The 21,036-nt window shown below is 60.4% G+C and overlaps 1 protein-coding gene across 2 annotated transcripts; it reads right to left on the minus strand.

Moving 5' to 3' along the window:
• Window positions 1-977: 977 nt before the first annotated feature.
• On the minus strand, window positions 978-19,472 carry CSF1 (colony stimulating factor 1). Of its 2 annotated transcripts, none has more exons than XM_058303071.2 (9): window positions 19,271-19,472; window positions 16,067-16,189; window positions 14,790-14,852; window positions 13,161-13,340; window positions 9,753-9,900; window positions 7,778-8,658; window positions 7,245-7,297; window positions 6,910-6,968; window positions 978-3,066 (listed from the first exon to the last, which is right to left on the minus strand). In XM_058303071.2, the coding sequence occupies exons 1-8, from the start codon at window positions 19,307-19,309 to the stop codon at window positions 6,923-6,925; spliced, it is 1,533 nt and encodes a 510-aa protein (XP_058159054.1). In that variant the 5' UTR covers window positions 19,310-19,472; the 3' UTR covers window positions 978-3,066; window positions 6,910-6,922. The 2 variants fall into 2 exon arrangements, with proteins under 2 accessions (XP_058159054.1, XP_058159055.1); XM_058303072.2 differs by having other exon boundaries at window positions 2,938-3,066; window positions 7,778-7,908; window positions 19,271-19,416.
• Between the last annotated feature and the right edge of the window lie 1,564 nt (window positions 19,473-21,036).

Consider the following 21,036-nt stretch of genomic DNA (forward strand, 5'->3'; position numbering starts at 1 on the left):
TTATGAAAAATAGAACGTTGTGTGAATGCATTGGTTTTGCATTTAAATGAAACTTCATTATAATCCACAAGGTAAATTTAATCCAAGTTTAAATTTTGCTTCAACTGAGCTTATAATCAACTGTGTAAATGTCCTTGTTTTTCATCGTCAGTATCTTAATTGGGTACTTTTTGAAAGTAAAAACAATAGAAAAACTGTGCCCACGTTAAAAAAAAAAATCTGAGCCTCTGCCCAGAGATTTTGATTTTGTTGATCTAGGGTGGGGCTCCGGTATCAGCATTTCTTGAGATTGCCCAGGTGATTTCTAAGGTGCACCAGGGCTGAGAAGAACTGATTCAGAACTTTGTCACCCACCCTCCCAGGGGTGGGGAGGCCCCTTTTGTCACAGGCTCTGCCCAGGGTGCATCTGGGCTATGCCCAACCTCCAGTCCCTCGGACCCTTCCCAACACCCCTCTCCGCCTGGAAGCCCCATCCTGGGGCAGGCTCCTCTCCATTGACAGGAAAAGATCAGGTCCTGGGGCTCCTCACACAGCTTGCGGGTTCTCGCTCACCACTGGCCTCACCCACTTCCTCAGAGCCCTGCTGGAGCTGGCCAGCACCCACTGTCCTGACGACAGGGCTCAGCCGGCAAGGAGGTGGCACGGAGGTGGCCCTCGCCGGCCCCCGGGTCCTTGGACAGAGCCCAACCAGCCGTTTTCCCAGGCTGGGCTAGGCTGGGCTGGCGCAGGGGCCGCGCCAGGCCTGCGGTTTGCTAATTCCTGCCTGCTTGCCTATTAAACAGATGCGCGGATGAATGTGTCGCGGGCGCGGGCGGCAAAGTGGCAGGAAGTTTTGGTTAAATGAGACTGAAACCTGGAGAGCAGCCTCCTTCTCTGTATATCTTGGAAAAAGTTTTCTGAGCTCACCCAAAAGTGGCTTCTGCCTGCCCCTTTCTCGTCCCCATACCCCAAAAACAACTTTTCCCGTGACTCACGCGTGGCAGCTTGTGCACTCCTTTTATTATTAAATATATAAGCAGCTTCCTATTTTTTTTAAATAGATATTTAAATGACTTTATATAAAATAATTACCACTTCCAAGTATAAAAACGAAATCTCACAGTGCGTGAGCCAATGTTCCTTCTAGGCTTTCTCAGAAAAGGAGGGGTTATGTGCGGTAGCTGGGGGGGACCCCCAGAGGAAGCTCTGGGGCCCCTCTTGCTCCTCCTGTGTCACCCAGCGCCTGCAAAGAGCTTTCTGCCATGGGTTGGATTTGCTTTGCTGACTTTAAAAATACTGTATGCATAAAGGGGGAAATGCCTTTTTTTTTTTCCTTTTTCCTCCAAGCTTCCTTTTAAAAATACATATTTTCTAGCATCAAATACAGAGTCTGTGACTAGAAGAATGAGTCCCCAGTGGAAGTTCTCTGCTGCCCCACCCTCAGCGGACCGCTGCTTTCTGGGGCAGTAAGGGAAGGTCCGGGCCCGGGCAGGATGGGGTGTCTCAGTGGAGGGGCCGGGGCAGCAGTAGAGCAGGGACACAGCAGCACAACAGGACCAGGGGGCCATCGGCAGCCCTGCCCTCTACTGCCCTGGGTCTCAGCACCTCGACCACGGGCCCAGGAGCCTGAGGCCCCAAGAGGCTGCAGAGGAAATCGGTGCACACTCTTCCCTCCTGTTCCTCCCCTCCCCTGCCCTGCCTGGCCAGAGGTGGGGGGGGGGGTTGCAGGGGTGAAAGCTGCAGGGTGTCCATTGCCTACTGGGGAAGAAAGGTGAGAAGAGGGAGCGGGTGCCAGGGCAACTTGCAGAGACCACCACGAGCTCAGCCCCGGGTGGCTGCCGGCAGCAGCAGTGATGCTGGGCCTGGGGCTGGGGACCCAGGGCAGGGGAAGGAGACTGGCCTGGGGACACCGGAGCACAGACACCTCCCCGACCTGGGGGTGGGCGCATCATTTCAAAGACCCATTGTTAGTCAGCCTTCACCCTGCAGCGTCTCAGTCTCTCTGCCCTTCCCTCCTCCTCCCACGAGTTGTTTTCGAGTTGCTTCCCTCCTGGGAATGTCAAAGTGCAAGATGCAGAAACCTGGCGAACAGGGGCCGCCGCCGAGAGACCAGCTCAGGCTGGCGGCTCTCCCACGCAGCTCCAGCAGTGGGGAGTCAAAGGCCGGGCCCCGGGGGAGGTCAGGGCTTAGGGACTCCCTCGGTCGGTGGACAAGCGAGGCCAGCTCGGGCACTCCGTGCAGAGGCTGGAGGGGCGGGAGGACAGACGGACGCTCGTGCACGGGGGCGGACTGTACAGCAGGCAGGTTCAGTGTTCACAGTGCAATGGCTTCCTTGACGAGCGCGGCCTCTGCGCGGCCTCCAGGAGAAGCTCTGGCTGGTGCTGGGGGCAAGGCGGGGCGGAGGCCAGAGCTTGGGCCTCCCCTTGGCATAGGAGCCAGTCCAGGCAGGTCCTGAGGGCAGGGCTGGCCTCCCCTCCCCGCCTGCCCTTAGGCGAGCGGAGGGTGTAGCCCTCTTGGGCTGCAGGTGCATGCGAGGTCCCCCCTTCCAGTCTTTGGGCTACACGCCTTGCCTTTTCGGGAAATCCAGCTGACGCTGTCCTACCCTGCCAGTCTCACACTCCTCTCTCCGGGGACAGGTCCCTGCTTGTCAGCGTTGGCACCCTTGGCATCAGGCAGATTCTCCGGCTGCAAGGGCTCTTCAATTCCTCAGCCCCTGCCCTTCCCCATCCCATAGGCCTCTGGGTTCCTGGCCCAGATGTCAGCTTGCAGGCGAACGACGGGAGGTGCAGCCCCTGCACGTAGAGGGTCCTGAGCTGGGCTCACCAACCCTCCTCCAGTGGACGGGGGCCTCCAGGGCCCACAATAAATATCAGGAGTTTGGGAAGCATCCTCTGGCCCTCTCTCAGCTGGTCGAAGGTCAGAGGGTGGTGGGCAGAGAGACCCAGCCTGGCCACTCCGGCCCGGTCCTGGCAGGCAGGTGCTCTCATGGGGGGGCAGGCCATCGTCTCCGGAGAATGGCTGGGGAGGGGTGGTGGTGGACGCCCCTGTAACTTCTCCTCCAGTGGAGGGACTGTCCTGTGCGCCCAGCTGCAGAGGAGAAAAGGAAAGCTGGTCGGCTGGAGGGGTCACCGAGGACGTGGGCGGGGCAGGCGAGGCGTTCCCGTGGGCCCTTGGTGAGGCTGCAAGGCTGCCTCCTGCCCCCACCCTCGCCTGCCCAGCCACCCGGCCGCCACGGGGGACCAGGCGGACGTCCCTGGCAACAGCCCAAGCCTCTGGCCAGAACGGCCTCACCTCCTCTGTCCCTCTGGGGAAGTGGCAACCACGGGGGACGGTAACGGGGCCGGGTAGAGGTTGGAGCGCCGGGTCATTGCACAAGCAGACGCATCTGAGAGGGAGGGCAGGGGGCACCGGAGTGACCTGGGACCCTTCCTCGGGCAAGACCATTTCCCTGGCCTTGGCCAGGGAGCACACGCCTGATTCCTGCTAACGCCAGGAAAGAAGAGGAGCTTTCTGTTTGCACCTCCACACGAATGGTCAGAGAGGGTCATCACAGATGATAACTGAGAGGGAGCTAAGGGAGGACAGGAGGAAAACCTAGGCCAGGGCAGAAGGGTTTCGAGGCAGCGCCGGGACGCGCCATTCGGCACGCTAACCCCGGAGCACCCCAGCCTCCTCCAGGATGGGCCTCCCCCACCATCCAGGGAGTCAGGGCCCTGCCCTCGTCTTGTCCCCTTGCCCAGCTTCCTCAGAACGCTTTGTTCCCAGAGCAGAAATCCCCTGGACGCCAGCCAACAGCCTGACTCTTGACCCTGTGTGGAGCCTCTCTCCCTGACCATCCACTGGTCCGACTGGCAGGGCCCCTGATGGGCCAGGAGGGAAGACGGGACCACAGCCTCTGGCTCCCCGCCCATTCCCATGCTCCGGAGGGTACCCATAAACTGGACACGAGCTGCTGGGGGCCTAGGAGGAGAGAAGGAGCGACCGGGCAAGCTCGGGCCCGCTGCCCAGCTCCCGGCCCCCTGAGATTGCGGTGCTCGAGTCTGGGTCTCGTCCCGTGCCCCTGCGTTGCTCTCTCACCACGGCAGTCTGGCTGGCGGGTGCGGAATTTCTCTGAGGCTCCTGGGAGCGGTCACAGTGGGGACTGCCTGGGGACAGGACCCTCTGATCTAGCCAGGGTCTGGGCTCCCTCTCTAAGGAAAATGTTGAGGGGAGGAAGGGGAAAGCATAAGGAGAATGGGAGTGAAGAGGGGATGGGGCAGAGGGCCAAGCCTAAGGGGGAGGCTGGGGCCAGTGGAGAGAGGGGCGCAGCACTGAGCCAACCTCCGGGGGCCCTGACCACCCCCTGCGTACCAGTCCCAAGTGGGCCTGAGTCACGCTCCCAGCCCTGCCCGCCCCAGCAGGCCCACTCAGCTGCCTTAGGCCACCCTGCTGGCAAAGTGCACCCCGGGGTTCCAGATGTGGTATTTTTCGTTCCTTCCTAAATAGGCTCCCCTGGTTCCAAGCATTCGCCAGATCCCCTGTCTCCTAGGAGTGGCCCAGGCCTGTCGCTGTACGGACAGGGACGCCCCAAGGTTGCTGTCTTGCACTCGGCAGGGGTTGTGATTGGAAGCTTGAATGGGTCACCCCGCCTAGTCAGCCAGTTAGCCACTCAGCTGATCAGCCAGGCAACCAGATCACCAGCCAACAAGCTAGTCGGGGAGGCAGCTACCAGCTGGTTAGCTGGTTGTCAGCTGGTCGGTGAGTCAGTTGGAATCAGTTAGCTGGTTGGCCAATTGCTCAGTTGGAGAGGACGGTCAGCCAGTCGGCCCCAAAGCCAGCCAGTCCACATTTGCTGAGTTCTCAGCGAGTGTGGAGGAGCCCTCTCTGTACTAGAACCTGGTGTAGAAGAAACGCCCAAAAAGTAGAAGGCACAGTCCCTGCCATCAAGGAGCTGACGACCTTTTTAGGGGGAGCAGAATGTACATATACCCATAAGAAAGTATTTTGCAACTCAGAAAAACAATGTACAAATAAGTGCAAATCAATGTACTGTTAACCAAATACAAAATTTTGAGCAGACGGGGTAGGAACTAGAAGAGTCCCCAGAGGGCCCCTAGAAGAGTGCCCCGAGGGCCACGGGGGTCATTAGGAAGGCTTCCCAAGGGCTTGGGGGTAGCAGAAGGGAGGGGAGTAAGGGCCACATCTTTATGCAGCACCAAGAGAACACAAGGCACTCGGCAACGTGCAGGAAACAAGGTTGGAAGGGCTATGAAGATGGCAGAACTGGATTTAAAACCATTTCAGGAGGCTCGGGCAATGGGCAAAATCCCACGAGCTGGTTGTGACAAGGGTTAATATAAGCTCCTGAATCCTTGTCTAAAAGAAAAAATTAAACTGTCCAAGCACAGGACAGAGACGGCCCACCCGGCTTCACAGAGATTACAGGAGAGGGAAGGAGGGCTTTCCAAAGACTCAGAGAGCAACATGTGACAACTGTACGCTACAGTGGTTTAAAAACCAGTGCAGGGAAACAGACTTGGCCCAGTGGTTAGGGCGTCCGTCTACCACATGGGAGGTCCGCGGTTCAAACCCCGGGTCTCCTTGACCCGTGTGGAGCTGGCCCATGCGCAGTGCTGATGCGTGCAAGGAGTGCCGTGCCACGCAGGGGTGTCCCCCGCGGGGGGGAGCCCCACGCGCAAGGAGAGCCCCACGCGCAAGGAGTGCGCCCCGTAAGGAGAGCCGCCCAGCGCGAAAGAAAGTGCAGCCTGCCCAGGAATGGCGCCGCCCACACTTCCCGTGCTGCTGACGACAACAGAAGTGGACAAAGAAACAAGACGCAGCAAATAGACACAGAGAACAGACAAACCGGGGGAGGGGAGGATTAAATAAATAAATAAATAAATCTTTAAAAAAAAATAAAAAAAATAAAAATAAAAACCAGTGCAATCGTAATCTGCACGAATAGGAGAATACTGTCCAGGGCAAGGAAGGGACAGTCCCACTGTCCTCTGAGCTGGTCAGATAACATGTGAGTACTGTGTCCAGGGCTGGGTGCCACATTTTCAGAGGGACAGTGATAAGCGGGTGTGTCCAAAGGAGGGCAACCAGGATGGTGAGGGGTCAGCAAACCACATGGTATAAGGAACGTTTGAGGGTCTTGGCCACACTTAGCTTGGAGAATTCTTAGAGAAGATGTGGGTTAAGTGTTCAAGGGCTCTCCTGAGGATGGAAGGAGGATGAGCGTGGAGGGAGGGGGCCAGCTCTGCCTCTCTGAGGCATCTCCTATCTGGAGATGGCGTGGGCTGTGGCTAGGCAGGGAGCTGGCCTGGAGCTGGGATTCTGTGGCAGGGAACTGGCTGGCTCCCCGTCAGCGGTGCGGAGGAGCTGGGGTGGGACGCCAGGCCCGGCGAGAGCCCCTCCAAGACTAAGCTTCTACGGCTCCGTGATTCTAAGGGCAGGGAGGCAGAAATGGCCGGGCCTGGGGAGAAGGGCTAAAGAGCCGAGCCAAGAGAGGGGAGGCTGGTGCGAGGCATGCATCCAGGGCGGCCGCTGTTGGAGGGGCTGGGAAGCCAAGCTGAAAAGCGGCCGGCACGGTAGAGGGCTACTGAAAACTCCCCGGCAGGCTAAAGACCTCACACGAGTTACATTTGTGGTGGAGGATTTGGGCTGTCCTGGGATCGAAGGTGGCAGCAAGACTAGAAACCCAAGGCAGACGTGCGGCTAAGAGGGAAGAGTGCCTGACCGCAGATGGGGTGGAAGGAGGGGGCAGGTCACAGAGCTGGCAGGCAGCGGGCGCATCAGACCTGACGACGGAGGGAAAGGGAAGCACGGGAGGGAGGCGGCCACCTGTGTGGGCCTCAGGGGAGCTGGTGATGTGGTCAGACGGTGAGGGGCACCGGAAAGGCTGCAGCTCACTTTATGGGGTGGCGGGTGATCAAACCAGACTCTTACCTTGGAATTCCCTCTACACTGGCACTTCCACTTGTCTGTCCTCATCCTGGGTCAGGGGGCTGCAGGCAGAGCACAGGGCCGGGGTGAGGCTTCGGCGGGGGCAGGGGATGGGGGCAGCCCCCACCTCTCCAAGGCTGCTGTGCCGGCTCTCTAACCCTCTCGGATTTAGGCCCCGAGGCCGCCCGACGCTGGGCAGAAGCCAGGCAAGAGCCCAGGCTTCCAGGGAAGCCGAGGGGCCCTTCCTCTCCAGCCTCAGCCTCTGCTGCATCTCTAACTCCTCGGTGCAAGGGGAAGAAGGCTGTGCCCCCCGGGGCCCCACCCCGAGGCACACTCACCTGCCCTCTGGCTGTTCCGTGGAAGAATCCGCTGTCTGGTGCTGTCGCCGGCTCTGGGGACAGGGCAGAGAGGCTCGCTGAGGGCTGGGGAAGGAGCCCCACCCCCAGGCCGTCCGTGGGGGGTGACAAGCGTCCCAGCCACCCAGGGGTGTCAGCCAGAGGGCCAGGGGGGATTCGTGAGGCCTCTCCGCTGATGAGCCCCCCGACACCCTCTTTCCTGCTCCCCATGCAGCTGTCTCCTACTGGTCCTCGGGCCCCAGGAACGCCCCCCTGCCCTGACACCCTTTTGCACAGCCCCACTTCCTCCTCCGTCACCCCTCCCGTCTGGCTTCCCATCCTGCCGCTGATCCACGAATATTCTCTCCCACTTCCACCCTGGCCCCTTCCAGATGACCAGCCTGAGCCTTCTCCATTCTGGAAGAACCCTCCACTTCAACCTCCCCGTACACCCCTACCCCGAGCTCGGGCAGCCTCCTGTCACCCTCTGCGTCCAAAACACCCAGGCCCGCCCTCCCTCGCCGCTGTCTTCTCACCCGCCGTCTGCGCCGGTAGAACAGGAGGCCTCCCACGGCCAGCAAGACCAGGAGGGCGCTGGGTGCCAGCAGGTGGAAGGCAAATCCGGGGAGCTGGGGCTCGGAGGCGCCCCCGTGCTGCCTCTCGTCGCCTGCGGCAGTCAAGGGAACGGGGTTAAACCGGGCCTGGGGCCCGCGCGCCCCCCGGCCTGCTGGGCCTCCATCCGGCTCGGCCGCGCTCCTGCGGTCCCTGGTGCTCCTGCCCTCCAGCTCCCCGAGGGGCTGCCTTCGGGGAAGCCTTCGCTGAGCAGAGGGGCTGGGGGTGCCGCCCAGGCCTCGCTGGCGTGGGGGCGCAGTCCCGGGAGAGCCATCCAAGGGGGAGCCAGTTCCTGGGGCCGGCAGCCGGCGCTTCCTTGGTCCAGGTGGCGGAGGAGACACTCCCCGGAGGATGCTGGGCCCGGCGGCCGGGGCCTGGACACTGCGCCGTCCCGGCCCGGAGGAGGGAAGCTCTGACCCTTGGGGCACTGGGCTCTCACTGGCCTCTCCAGAGGCCTCTTCGGGGGCCCAGCTGGCGCCCGGCGCGGGGTCCAAGATGTCGCCCAGGGTGGGTCCAGATGCATCGGCGGCCAGGCTGCCCTTCACGCCCGGGCTCTCCGGGGGCTCGAAGCTCTGGCAGGTGCTCCTGGGCGGTCGCTGCTTGGTACTGCCTGGGTCCACCATGCGGAGGGGCTGCCCCCCGGGCAGGAAGGAGCCGCCCTCTGTCCCCGCAGCATCAGCCTGGGTCAAGCCAGCCAGAGGGGCCACGGAGGGGGCGAGGGGCTGGTGAGAGGGGGCAGAGGCCAGCTCGCGGCTAGGGGTGGTTTTGGGGTACAGGCAGTTGCAATCAGGCTTGGTCGCCACATCTGAAAGAACCACAGAGAGAGAGAGAAAGACGGGGAGGAGATAGAGTCACCAGCCTCCAGCACAGTTTTCTCAGAGTGGGGGGCAAGAGGGGGGATATGGGTCTGGGGGCCCCTTCCTCCCCTAACCCAGCCCTGGGGCTGAGCAGAGGATGGGGCTGGGGGGGGTGGGGATGCTGAAGACGTGGGCCTCAGGCCAGGCAGGTGCAGACGGCAGGGACTCGGGGCAGAGAACAAAGGCTGGGGCTCAGATGAGCAGCCGGGGGTGTGGGGGACAGGGAAGACGACAGAGAACAGGCAGACAAGGGTTCCAGCGGCCAGACGCCGAACCGGGAGTGAGCAGCGGCCAGGCCGGCAGGGTGGCTCCCAGGTCACTAACACAGGACACCCTTATTACAAAGCAGAGAGACAGGATCATGCACCGGCAGAAGCCACACCCAAGCCACAGGCAGGAACGGGGCACAGGATGTGGCCAGGGCACAAGGCCTTGGCATGGAAGCCACGAGACTGGACTTGGCAACTGTCAGGGCGCAGGGCCTCAGCTCCTGCCCCAGCGAGCAAGGCGGGACAGAAGAGGGCACATGCGGCATGGGCCGCGGAGACGAGGACACGCAGGGCACACATGTATGCAGCTGGGAGAGTCTGGATGACGCTCAGACTTCAAATCCAGCCTTGTCCCTTGAGGGGACACTCAAGGCATCCTGGGGACTTCTGAAGCCAAGGCGTCCTGGTGATGCACAGCAGGGCTCCTGGACCAAGGGCCCTGGCTCCAGGTGGTGCCTCTGCTCTCTCCGCAGAAGCCCCAGAGGTCCAGCTGGCCTGCAGAGCCCACGGGGAAAGGCTCCATGCCTACAGGCCCCTTCTCCTTCTTGACGCGTTGACATGCAGACATACGGGTGTGCATGCACGGATGGTCAGGAAAGACGTGCCCAGAGGACCCCGAAGCCGCCCAACGAGCACATCTGCACACACAGGAGCGCCAGCAGCGGCCGAGCTGCCTCCCCGGGGTTTCCCTCGAGCCCCCCTTCTCACCTCCCAGCCCGTCCCATTCCTTACGGCCTCCCACCACTGCCGGCGGAGGCCCCTTTGGTGCTTACTTTGGCTGGAGCATTTGGCAAAGCTGTTGCTGCAGTTCTTGCTGAAAACGTTCCAGTCATTTTTAAGGAGATTCTTTGTTTCGTTAAAGACATTCTTGATCTTCTCCAGCAACTGGAGGGGGGTCTCATAGAAAGTCCGGACACAGGTCTAGAAGGAGAGCAGGGGCTCTGTTTGGCGAGCAGGGCCCTGGGCCCCACGTCCCCACCCCTTCTGTTAAGCTCTCTCAGCCCTTCTCCCACCCCACTTCTTTTTCCTTCCATTTCTGCCTGCCCCTGTCCCCTGTGGTGCAGCAGCACCAGTCCTGAGGCCATTGGATGTGTCATTTATCCCTGGATCTATTCATCCTTGGTCATGGGCCAGCCATATAGTAATTACCTGGGGACTGTGCAATCGAAAGGAGAGGGGTAGCCTCTGCCCAGTTGGGCACTGAGTCCAGCAAGGGCATTAGCCTTAAATGCTCCATTACAAGTGCGATGAGTCCTATGAAGAAGTACTGGGGGCCCTGAGGGTGGCTAACCAGGGAAACTAAATGAGACGGAGGGCTCATGGAGAATTTCCCCCAAGGAACTGACCAAAGGATGAGTAGGAGCTAACTAGGATGGGGGCGGGCCATGGAGAGAGCTGTCCAGCCAGTGGGAGCAGACTGTGCAAAGGTCCTGAGGCAGGAAAGAAGGTTAGAGTGGCTGCAGTGCTATCACCTAGGAGGAAAGTGGTGAGAGCTGCATCTGGACAGAGGTCAGCAAGGGCCCTGCTGGCCATGTCAAGGACTTTTAACCTTATCTATAGAGCAAAGGAAAAACATCTGAGAGGTCAGTGGGGAGGTGAGTGGTGCACGGGAAGTCTTGGGTTTTAGAAAGATCAGGCTGCTGGGATATGGAGAACGGGACTGGGGTGTGGGTCCTTCCGTGGCCCTGGGGTGCCTCGGCAGGAGGGCTGAGGGTGTGCAGCCCTAGGGGGCCGCTCTCACTGTCTGTGGAGCTGCTCTCCTCTCTGCTTCTGGGATGCGGGTGCCCCCCCCTGCCCGAGCCTGACCCTGATTTTCCTCCCATCGCTCAGGCTGCTCCTTCTCAGTATGCCTTCCTCTGCCTGACTTTCAATTGCTGGGGCTCAGGCCTGGACTCGCTTCTCCTTGCGCACCAGGCAAGGTCAAATGCCACGGCTTCTCTGACCGCCACCTTGCCAAGAGCTCCCAGACGCCGAGCTTTTCCTTAAACTGAGCTGCCCAGGGAGGAGCTCTAGCCTGCGTGGTGAAGGCATCTCTAGACCCCGTGGCCTGGGCACGTCAGGCCCTTCATACAAGAGTCTCCTAGACGACGAATGAATGAATGAGCGGGTGACACTGGCCAAAGGAGTCATCCAGGTTGGATGTGACCTTGCCTGCAAAGCTGACAATCCCTGCCGGCCTCTCCCCCAGGCTGTCCAAAGAAAGAGGTAAGCCGCTGGCTCTAGCACCTCTCTTCAAAAACCTCTCCCACACTTCACTTCTCACGCAAGTCACAGAAGAAACCAGAATCCTCCACAAGTCCTGCTGTCAAAAGAGCAGCGATGCCGCATTCCCTAGCAGCTCCCACTCCCTCCCCAGCCGCTCCTGCTCCCTCCCCTGTCTTCTCAGGAAACTGTAGCCTAGGGCTAGCTCCACTAGCTCCAAAGCTCTGTCCCTCCTGGAGTCCACCCCCTCTGCATTCAAATCCGTTCTAGTCCAGGGCATATCCAAGTGGGGTCCCCGGGCCCCTTTCCGAGAAGAATGGTTGGGGCAGCTTATTAAAATGTGAATCCCCGGGCTTGCCCTCAGACCTGGTGAATCCAATCTTCTGGGCGTGGGTCCTGGGAACCTGCATTTTAAACAAGCCCCCCAAATAATTCTCATGAACTTCATAGTTGGAAAACCCCACATTTAAAATGTTAATTTAGTGCCTCTCTATTATTAAATACTACTACTAATAGGAACCTCAGCCTTGCAGCCCCTCCAGCTATGTCTCTCTTTTCCTGCCCCAAGTTCCTCCACTTCCTCTCTTTCTATTCCCCCTGATGACACCTGCCCCCCAACACCGACCTCCCCGTTGCCAAATCCAACGGACCCAGGCAGCCCTTCCCTTATCTTACTTGGCACACTTGCCCTTATCTTGCTCTGCTCAACGCCTTTTGATAAAGCTGGCTGCTCTGTCCCTGCTGAAGCACTCTCCTGGGTCCAGGGACGCCAGCTCTCCTGGTTCCTCTCCGGCTGCTCCTCCCCTGTCTCCGCTCCTCTGCCTGACTTCTAAAGTTTGGGGTTCCTCTGAGTTCAGGCCGAGCCCGTCCCCCTTCTCACAGTGGCGCTGCTTCACTGGGGACCCGCACGCTGGTTCCTCTTCCATCGAAGGTCCCCAGGCGGCCTCAAAACCTGCTCAGCATCTCCACTCGGTCATGCCACAAACATCTCACATGGAATGTGCCAGAACTGCACTCAGGCTCTTCCCCCCAAACCTGCCCTACCCTCCGGCCCTCCCCGTGTCAGCATCACCAAAACATCTGGGTGCTCACGGCAAAAAGCCTGGGATTGGTCCTTGACTCTCCCTCCCCTCAGCTCCTCACCTCCACTGTACTTCCCAAGTCCAGTTCCTTCTGCCTCCCAAACCTGTCAGCGCGCAGCTGCCTGCCTCCACGTCCACAGAGGCACCCTCGCCTCTGGCCTGGACCCCCGCGGTCGCCTCCTGCTGGGCTGCCAGCCTCCGTCCCTGCCCACTCCAGCCCACTGGCCACACAGCAAGCAGCACGGCCTTACCACCTAAGCCAGATCAGGCCGCTCGCCTGTTCAGGCTGGTCCGTGCTTGCTCTCAGGGCACATCATTAAGACCCCAAACAATCTGGCTCCTGCCTCCTCTGCAGTCTCCCCCAGCGCCCGAGCCCCGGCTGTGTTGCCCACCCTTGGGGTCCCTGAATGTGCTCGTTCCTGTTCACCTCCGGCTTTCAGCATAGCAGCCTCTGCTCTGGAATGCTCTTCGGGCTTATTGCTTATTGCTAATTCTTACTCATCTTTGGCTCTCATATTAAAATGTTCTTACTCAGAAGCCTGTCTCGTCTTCCCCACCCCATTTAAATTAGAGGCCCCGGTTTCTCTCTCAGAGCCCATGTTGATGGCAGGAATCATGTATTTCTTGCTTACGGTGACATCAAGCCTAGCGCTGTGCCTCTTGCAAAGTCACTGCCCGTAAAGGTTTGTGGAATGAAGAAATGAAGAAATGGAAGAATGAGCAAATGATGGCATGAGATGAGGTCAGTGAATGCATTCTGCCCTGGGGGAAGGGCTAGCGAAGGCCAAGGCCGGGCAGCCAGGGGCCACAGGGCCGCCGATGGTACCACCACTGCTTGCGGCCCGCACGGCCGCCCCCTGCCCTTCCTCGGTGCTCCGGGCTCTAGGGCCCTCCTACCTTGTCCTTGTCCTGCTCGTCGTCGTAATCCTTGGTGAAGCAGCTCTTCAGCCGCAGAGAGAGTTCCTGGAGCTGCACGATGGCGATGGCATTGGGAGTGTTGTCTTTGAAACGCACGGTGTCTTCCATTATGTCTTGCATCAGGAGAAATGCCTTCTTAAGGTAGCACACGGGATCACTCTGAAAAAGGCAGACCTGCCGATTATGGCCTGGCTGGTGCAGTCTGGGGGCCTGAGCTGTACAGCAGAAGGCCCCCCCCCCCCCAGGCAGATGGAGGGCTGCAGCCTGCCCCAGCCCTGCCGCTGGGGGGGAAGGACCACACAACTCCAGGGCTAAGGAGATGCTGCAGGCAGGTGTCTCCCTTTGGCACCTGGCACCCTTGGGGGCTGGTGTAACGGGAAGGACATGTGCATTCTGATCGGGGAGACCTCTGGGTTTCTGGAAGATGGGGCTTTAATCAGGAGGGGGGGCAGAGGGAGCATAGGATCTGGGCACCCGCTCTCCTTCCTCTCAGCTTCGTCTCACCAAAGTCTTTTACCATCTGGCCCCTTTAATCCCCACGGGGGCCCAAAGAATGACCTCAGTATTTCAATCACTCACGCCTTTAATAAGCATTTACTAGGAACCCATCGGGCCAAGTGACAGGACTAAAGGATTCAAGTGGCCTGGCGTCTCTGCCTTCAAGGAGACCACCGTGTCTTCAGAGAGACAAAGAAAACCACGAGTAACGGTGAAGCGCAGGGCTCAGTTCTAACAGGCACGTGCTGGCCAGGTGTGTGAGGGCTCAGCCAGCAGAGCCCCTTCCTGGCGCTGGAGCAGAGGTTATGGTTAAGGCACAAAGACGGAGGAAGGGCTGGGGTGGGGGCAGTGGGCGAGCGCTGCAGGCTCAGGAGGTTTGGGGGCAGGAAGGAGCACGGAACGGGGGTGGTGGGCAGGGCTGTGTGACCGAGGCTGGAGCCTGTAAGCGCCAGGCTAAGCAGCCTGGGCTATCTCCAGCGGTAGTGGGGTCCCCGACAGGGTGTAGGGGGTAGAAGTGAAGGCCACAGGCTGGGGATTCAGAAAGCAGCCCCCTAATGGAGGTCTGAGGGGTGCCCTGGAGGCCAGAAGGCTCCTGAAATCGATGGGGAGGGCGGAACCCGGAACCACGAGGGAGCAGAAACAGCTGGCTGTGCATGGGCAAGGAGGAAGAGGGGAAGGGCTGGACTGGCTGCTGGCGCTGGCTTGTCCTGTGGATGCAGGTGACACCCCTAAGCAAAGCATGTGACCGGGGAGAAGTATTGCTCAGGCCATACGGCCCGTCTCCCAGAGTTCAGATTAGGCCTCTGTCTACCAGCCGTGCTCTGGGAACCTCTCGGAGGATAAGAAGCACTAGCAGTGTCTTACGTGGTGGCACTGTCTAGATTAAACTGGGAAAAGTCCCTGGCACATGGGAAGTACTTGACATGTGGAGGCAGGAAGGGCCTGAACCCTGCCCAGCCCTGGACCCGGGCACCCCAGACTAGAGCCCCCGGGGATCCCAACACCCCCACCCTGCCCAGGTCAGGGGCTTCTGCCACCGTCGTGCCAGGCTCCCGACCTTAGGAGGCCCACACGGGCTGGCACGTGGGCTTCTAAAGAGCCGTCACTCACCAGCTGCTCCTGGTCTACAAACTCAAAGGCAATTTGGCACGAAGTCTCCATCTGACTGTCGATCTGTAAGAGAGCACAGGCCAGGGGTGGCTGGGGGTCTGCGACTGGCCGGAGCCTGCCTCAGAACGGGGACTCTGGTTTCTGGGGGGATCAGGGTCTGAACCCCAACCACTTGTCCCCAACCCCACCAGGGAAGACGGAGCCAAGGCTTGGGAAGGGCCCGTGCTTTCTACATGGCTGAGGGAGGGCTGTGGAAGAAAAGTCTCTTCCTTCTGCCTCCCACTCCACGAAATCTGACAGGTGCCAGTTCGTTACAAGAAAGAAGTATCGAATGGCAGATATAGACATTAGCTCCGTCAGAAGGTAGTGAGCTCCCTGTCACGGCAGGAATTCAAACAGTGGCTGGCCAAGCTTGGGGGATTCAGGATCTGCAGGGCCTGGGGCTAGGTATCCTTAAAGCCCCCTTTAGTCCCCGGAGCAAGGTTCTGGGATTCTAAGCCTCTTGATCCAGGCTGGACTGCTGCAGCAGCCACAAGCAGAAGTGGTGGAGGGGCCGGGGGGCGGGAGCCTGGCACGCAGTCCCCAAGCGAGGGCCCTGGAGCTGGCCTTGGCCACTGGTGCCCCACCCTGCCTGCATGGCCAGTGGGATGGTAAATTCCCATCCAAGCAGCACAGCAGCCTGATTCCGGGCCTGGTTGGACCACGTTTGGAAAGAGGCAGCAGGCCCGAGTAGAATGGGGCGCAGACTCCTTCACGGCCTGGATGAGCAGGCCATCCCGGCCCCCGCGCTTGGGCAAGAGTTGGGGAAGTGGGGGTGGAGGGCTGGGAGTAAGGCAGGCGCCTCCCCTCCAAATCTGGCTGGGGCCCTGGTGCCAGGCTGGCGGCAGAATTGGGAATCCAGGAGCCAGAGGCAAAATCTGGCCTTGGGCAGGCTCCCTGGAGGAGGCATCCCATAGAGCAAGAGCAAGTCATAGAAGCCTCTACCCAGCCCAGGACGGATGATCTTGGGCAATCATTAACCCAGGCAACCGGCCGGAAGCCCACCCTGTCCCCCACCTGCAGGGGAGTTAGAGGGCTTCAGGACTGGGGAGTGGGAAGCTCTGACCTTGGGAGGTCGGTGGGAGGAGCCTCTGTGACGCTGGGGGAGAGCCGCAGCCGTGTCCTGCACAGCCCCGTTTCCCTGCCTGCAGCCCTCCCTGCGATCCTGCTCCCCGGCTCCCACCTCGCTTTCCCCAGTGGGGATAAGGTGGGGGCCTGGGCGCACACCACACACTTACCAGCTTCTGCAGGAGCGCCAGGTGGCCGTTCCCAATGACGTGGCTACAGTGTTCCAATACCTCCTTGGCAACACTCCTGCTCACCAGGAGACAGGCCAGCAGCATCCAGGGGCCCAGCCATGTCTGTGACAGACACAGTGTCATTCTCCCCTCCCCCTCCAGGAGCCCCCATGCCTTGCCGAGGGTGGCAAAACAGAGGCCTCCTACCTACAATGCTACAGGCTCTGCCCCTCGCCCCAGGATGCAGTGTTCCCCAAATCTAGCTTTCCCAGGATTTCCTAGCCACCGTGGCACAGCCTCGCTCCCCCTGGTTGACAACCCCAATGTCACCTCCTCCAAGAAGCCTTCCCAGATGAACCCAGGTCAAGCCTGACCACACATTGAACTCATGATGACATGGGTCATGTGCCTGCCAGTCTAAATTCCTCATGACACTGGAAACCTCTCGAGGGGGAGGACTTGCATCGGGCCCTTATCTGACCTTGATGCATCAAACACTGAGCTGGGGGACCTAGCTTCCAGACCACACGCCAGAGACATTGCCCTGCCTAGCCCTTCTTCCCACCTGATTCCACACAGGACTGGCTCTGCCACTGCAAAAACCAGGGACCTAAACTCAGTTTCACGGGGAGCCCATCCCCTGCCAGAGACCTCCCGGAGCCCTGGGTGTGTGCTTCCGAAGGGGCCCGATCTCTCATCCCAGGCAGCAGTGCCGGCTACGGGCCACTCCTGGCTGGCACCTGCCTCTCGGAGCCCCATCAGGCTCGACATCAGCCGTGCCAGCCTTTCTCCTGGCAGGGAAGGGTGTCTGAGATCTCTCCCATTTTGACACGCACCTGGCCCTGTAGCTGCTCACCCTGGCTACTGGCTCCTTGTCATTCCTCCTTCCTTCCTCCCTCAGTCTCCTCCCCGAGGTGCCCTCAGCCCTCTCCCTGACTTCAGGTCTTCCCTTCTCCAGCCAGAGGCAGAGAGAGGCTTGCACTTTCCTCCTCCAAATTTGGCTTGCCTCCTGGGTGCTGTCAGTCTCCTGGCAGCCGATGCCCACAGATTCAGGGAAATGCTGGCAGGGCGGGGTGAGGGCTGGCACCCTCCTGGAATCTGGACTCTGGGTTCTGCCCCCAGTAATCCAGAAGTTGAGTCAAATACTGCAAATAAGTAGCACATTGGAAAACTACAGGGAGGCTATGGCACGTTGCTTTACGTAGAACCAAGAGCCTACATGCTTGCCAGCTCTTCCCGGGAGGAGAAGCAGCTCTGGATGGGCTACCCAGGAGGCTGCAGAGAAGACAGGCCTTGGTGAGGCTTTGAAGGATGAGGACAAGTTGGATGGCAGAGAGGGAGGAGGAGGCCTGGAGGGAGGAGACACAGGCTGACCAATGTCATTCAGCACAGGGACCCTGAGGGTCCTGGCTTGCCCTGAGGCAGGGGAGTTTGGGAGAGGGGATGGGCAGTCCTGGTGGAGACTGTGGGTTCTGCTGGGCGGTTGGGGCTGTAGCCTTGGGTGGGGATGGCTGCTCAGGGCCTCGGAAACTGCAAGTTCAAGACCCATCGGAGGAAACCGGACCATGCTGCAGGTGTGACTCTGCTCCAGGCAGGATGGCTCTGTGGCTCTGAGCCCCCGCGCGAATGGCATGGAGGAAAGGGCCTCTGCGGAAGGGGATGCCCAGAAGTCAACCTCGTCACAGGCATTTCACGACACGGATGTTTGAGGATGGCAAGGTGAGGGCGATGCCCTGCCCTGAGGGCTGCCTGGCTTTTGGACAGACTTCTGGCATCAGCGTGAGAAGCTCGCCGCCACCACTTGGGAGGCCGGCATGGAAAGTGGCCAAAGGGGGCGACTCCTGGATCTGGGACCCCAGCTCTGTCTCAGAGGAGGATCTGGACGGGCACTGAGTTAAGGCTCTCATTGGCTGCTGGCTGGCTGGCTGTTCTCTCCCCTGCCACTCTCCATCCTCTGCCTCGGCCGGGCTGCCTCGGAAGGAATCTTTGCGGTGGGCTCAGAAAGATGCTGGGACATCTCAGCCCAGCCGTCCACCCTCACCTGCCTATCATCCTGCTCCATCTTCTCCATCAACAAGGCCTCCTGAGAGACCCTGGACCCTTGAACCACCCAGGCCTGAAATCAGACCTTTTTTTCTTTTCTCCTTTACTTTCCGAACTCCTCTGGGTGTCGGCTCAGCGTTCCTCACCCACTCGCCTCCAGGCCTTTATCTTGATTTTGCTGCTCTAGCCTCTCACCCTTCTCCCCTTATCAACTCTTATCTTCTCTCACCGGGTTGGGCTTTTCCTCCCAGGTAGACCTGCTCTTCTCCCTCTCACCACACCTGCAATCCTTTCACCCACCCCACCCCAAATATTTTTCTGCATTCTCCCTTCCAGGTACCTCTTCCCATCTTCTCCAGGGCTTCTTGGAGGTAAACCCACTGGGAGAGCGCTTACTGCTTATGAACGATGCCGTCGGGCACTTTCTAGGACTGCAGCCAGCTGCTGCCCACAGTTGGGGCAGGGCATCATAGCCCTGAGCCGCCCCTGCCGCTATCCGCAGCTCTGCAAGAGCAAGCCCTCCTTCCATCTTCCTCAGCCAAGCCCAGGAACTGCCCAAATGACCAAAACCAGACTTTGCAAGAAAAAGAGATTCGGAACTAGCGCCACCCACGTCAGGGGTCAAGGCAGCTCTGGGGCCTCATATGCTCCCAGGCCGGCCTGACCCAGGCGTGCCAGTCCCCACCGGCTCCTGTCTGTGGACGAGAACAAGTACAGGCTTGCCTGTCTCCCCTCCTCTGCCAGCACGTTGCTCCCACACAGGCCCCTTGCTCGACGTGGTCCCTGCGCTCTCCCCACCCGTAAGCCCAGCTGTCCGCGGGCGGCATCACAGCCCGTTAAGCGGAGGGCAGTGCAAAAGGAGAGAAGACGTTTGAGCCAGGGACGGCTTGGATTGCACCCCTCCTTCCCGCCCGAGGGGCTCAGTGTTCCATCCCGTGCAATGGGGTGAGCAGCCGTTCCCTTGCAAGGGAAGCGCCGCAGCCCCAGGAGCGGCTGCTTGCAGCAGCGCCGCCCGCCGCCGCCCCAGCGGCCTCGAGGCAGCTCCGCGTGCAGAGGCGGGAAGGCCCCCACCCCGGAGCCCGCGGCGGGGGGCGCCTGGGCTTCCGCGCGGCCGCGCCGAGCCCCCGGCCCGGGCGGGCGCCGCGCCGCGGCCCGGCTTACCTGGGGAGGGCAGCGCCCGGCGGCGCCCCGCGCGCTCATACGGGCAGCTGGTCCCGGCCCGGCGCGCCGGCCGCCCGCGCTCGCTCCCGCGCTGCAGAGTCCTCGCCCGCGCCGAGGGGCCGCGCCGCCGGGCCAGGGGTGCCGGGGCGGCGGCGGCAGGAGCGGCGACGCGAACTTTCACTTTCCGCAGCCGAGCTCCACTGGCCGGCGCCTCGGCACAGCCTTTTAAGCTCGTGCAGCGGAGCATGTGGTTTATGGGAAATCACCCTGGACGGGCGCCAGGCGCGCACACACCAACACACACACACACACACACACGCGCGCGCGCCGACGCAGGCACACACTCTCCGCGGGCCCGCGGAGCCGCCTCCCCCCGCGCCCCTCCCCCCGGCCTGTCGCGTCTTCCCCGCTCGCCCTCGCCGTCGCCCTCTGTTCGCTGAGCTCCGCTCCAAAGCCTCCCCGAGAATAACGCCGCCTGGCTCCGCCGCCTCCCCGCCCTGCTCCCGCGCCCGCCTCGGACCGGGCCTTTCCTTCTGCGCTCTCCGGGCGGATCCCGCGCGATCACCCTCTTTCTAATATTTGCCCCGAGGGACTTTCCCTCCGGGCCTGAAAATCCCCAAATCGGAGCAGGAAATAGGCCGAGAGCAGGGCCGGCAAACACTGCAGGCTGGGGCCTCTGCGCTGCGCGCCGCAGCCCCTCCGAGGAGCCTGACTCAGCGGGTTTGGGCTCCTTCCCTGCTAGGCAGCCCCCGAGCATGGCCTCTTATCTCCCGTTTTTGGGGGTAGGGTGCAGGCTGGGAGGGCCAGGAGGGGAGACAAATGATCCTGTGGCTGACGGGAAGCTGGCAGCCTCTGCTGTCGGTGACAGGACACATTCAGGGCGCTTGGCCTGCGGGTGATGTACAAGCCGGCGGGTACCCCATGGCATCCCTCCTGGCCACCAAATGCAGGACGGATGGGAGGCTGGGCACCTGAGCCCTAGAATTCCCTCGATCATTCTGAAAATACACTCACAGAGTTGTTAATCACATTTTATGCTTCTACGTGAGAATGAATCTAAATGAGCCCTGAAAGGATGAGCCTATTAATTATAACACCAACCTCAAGAGCTTTCCCTTTCTTCCGTTCACTATAATTCCATGTGTTTCAATCCCTCCGTGAGGTCGCCCACCCCCTGGAAAACATCTGATATGTGGCCTGGCCTCGAAGAGGCATCTCTTGTCGCCTGCCCCACCCCTCCTCTGCTCCAGCCCCACGCGGTCCTTTAAACTTCCCCATGCCTTTGCTCACACCGGTCCTTCTGCTTGGAAGTCTCCTTTCCCCATTTGTCCGTACGGTGAACTCCACATCCTTCCAGCTGAAATCCCACTATGTTCCCCAGCCAAGCTGTCCAGGACTCCCCCAGCAGGTCAACAGCCCCTCTTCCTGTGTTCCCACTGGACTCCGCACCTTCCTTCATGGTGGCCCTGCCATCCGTTCATTCCTCACAATATTTTAAAAATTACTTTAGACGGCGCTGATGGGTATATTCTGCCCCCACCCCAGACTGAGACTTCCTTCCCTGTGGCACTCGTGTTAGCTCTGACTCCGCAGAGCCCTGTGTGCAACAGGAGCCCAGCTAGTGGTGCGTGAATTGACTGAAGCCTTCGGAGAGTGTTTCATTCATTCGACAAATCTGCTACGCTCGGCGGTGGACGCTGGGATCTAGAACATTGAAGCCGAGGAGTGTGGGGCAGTGCCTGGGAGCTGAGAACCTTCGGGAAGGA

Source organism: Dasypus novemcinctus, chromosome 9, assembly GCF_030445035.2.
Source record: "Dasypus novemcinctus isolate mDasNov1 chromosome 9, mDasNov1.1.hap2, whole genome shotgun sequence".
Lineage (NCBI taxonomy): Eukaryota > Metazoa > Chordata > Mammalia > Cingulata > Dasypodidae > Dasypus > Dasypus novemcinctus.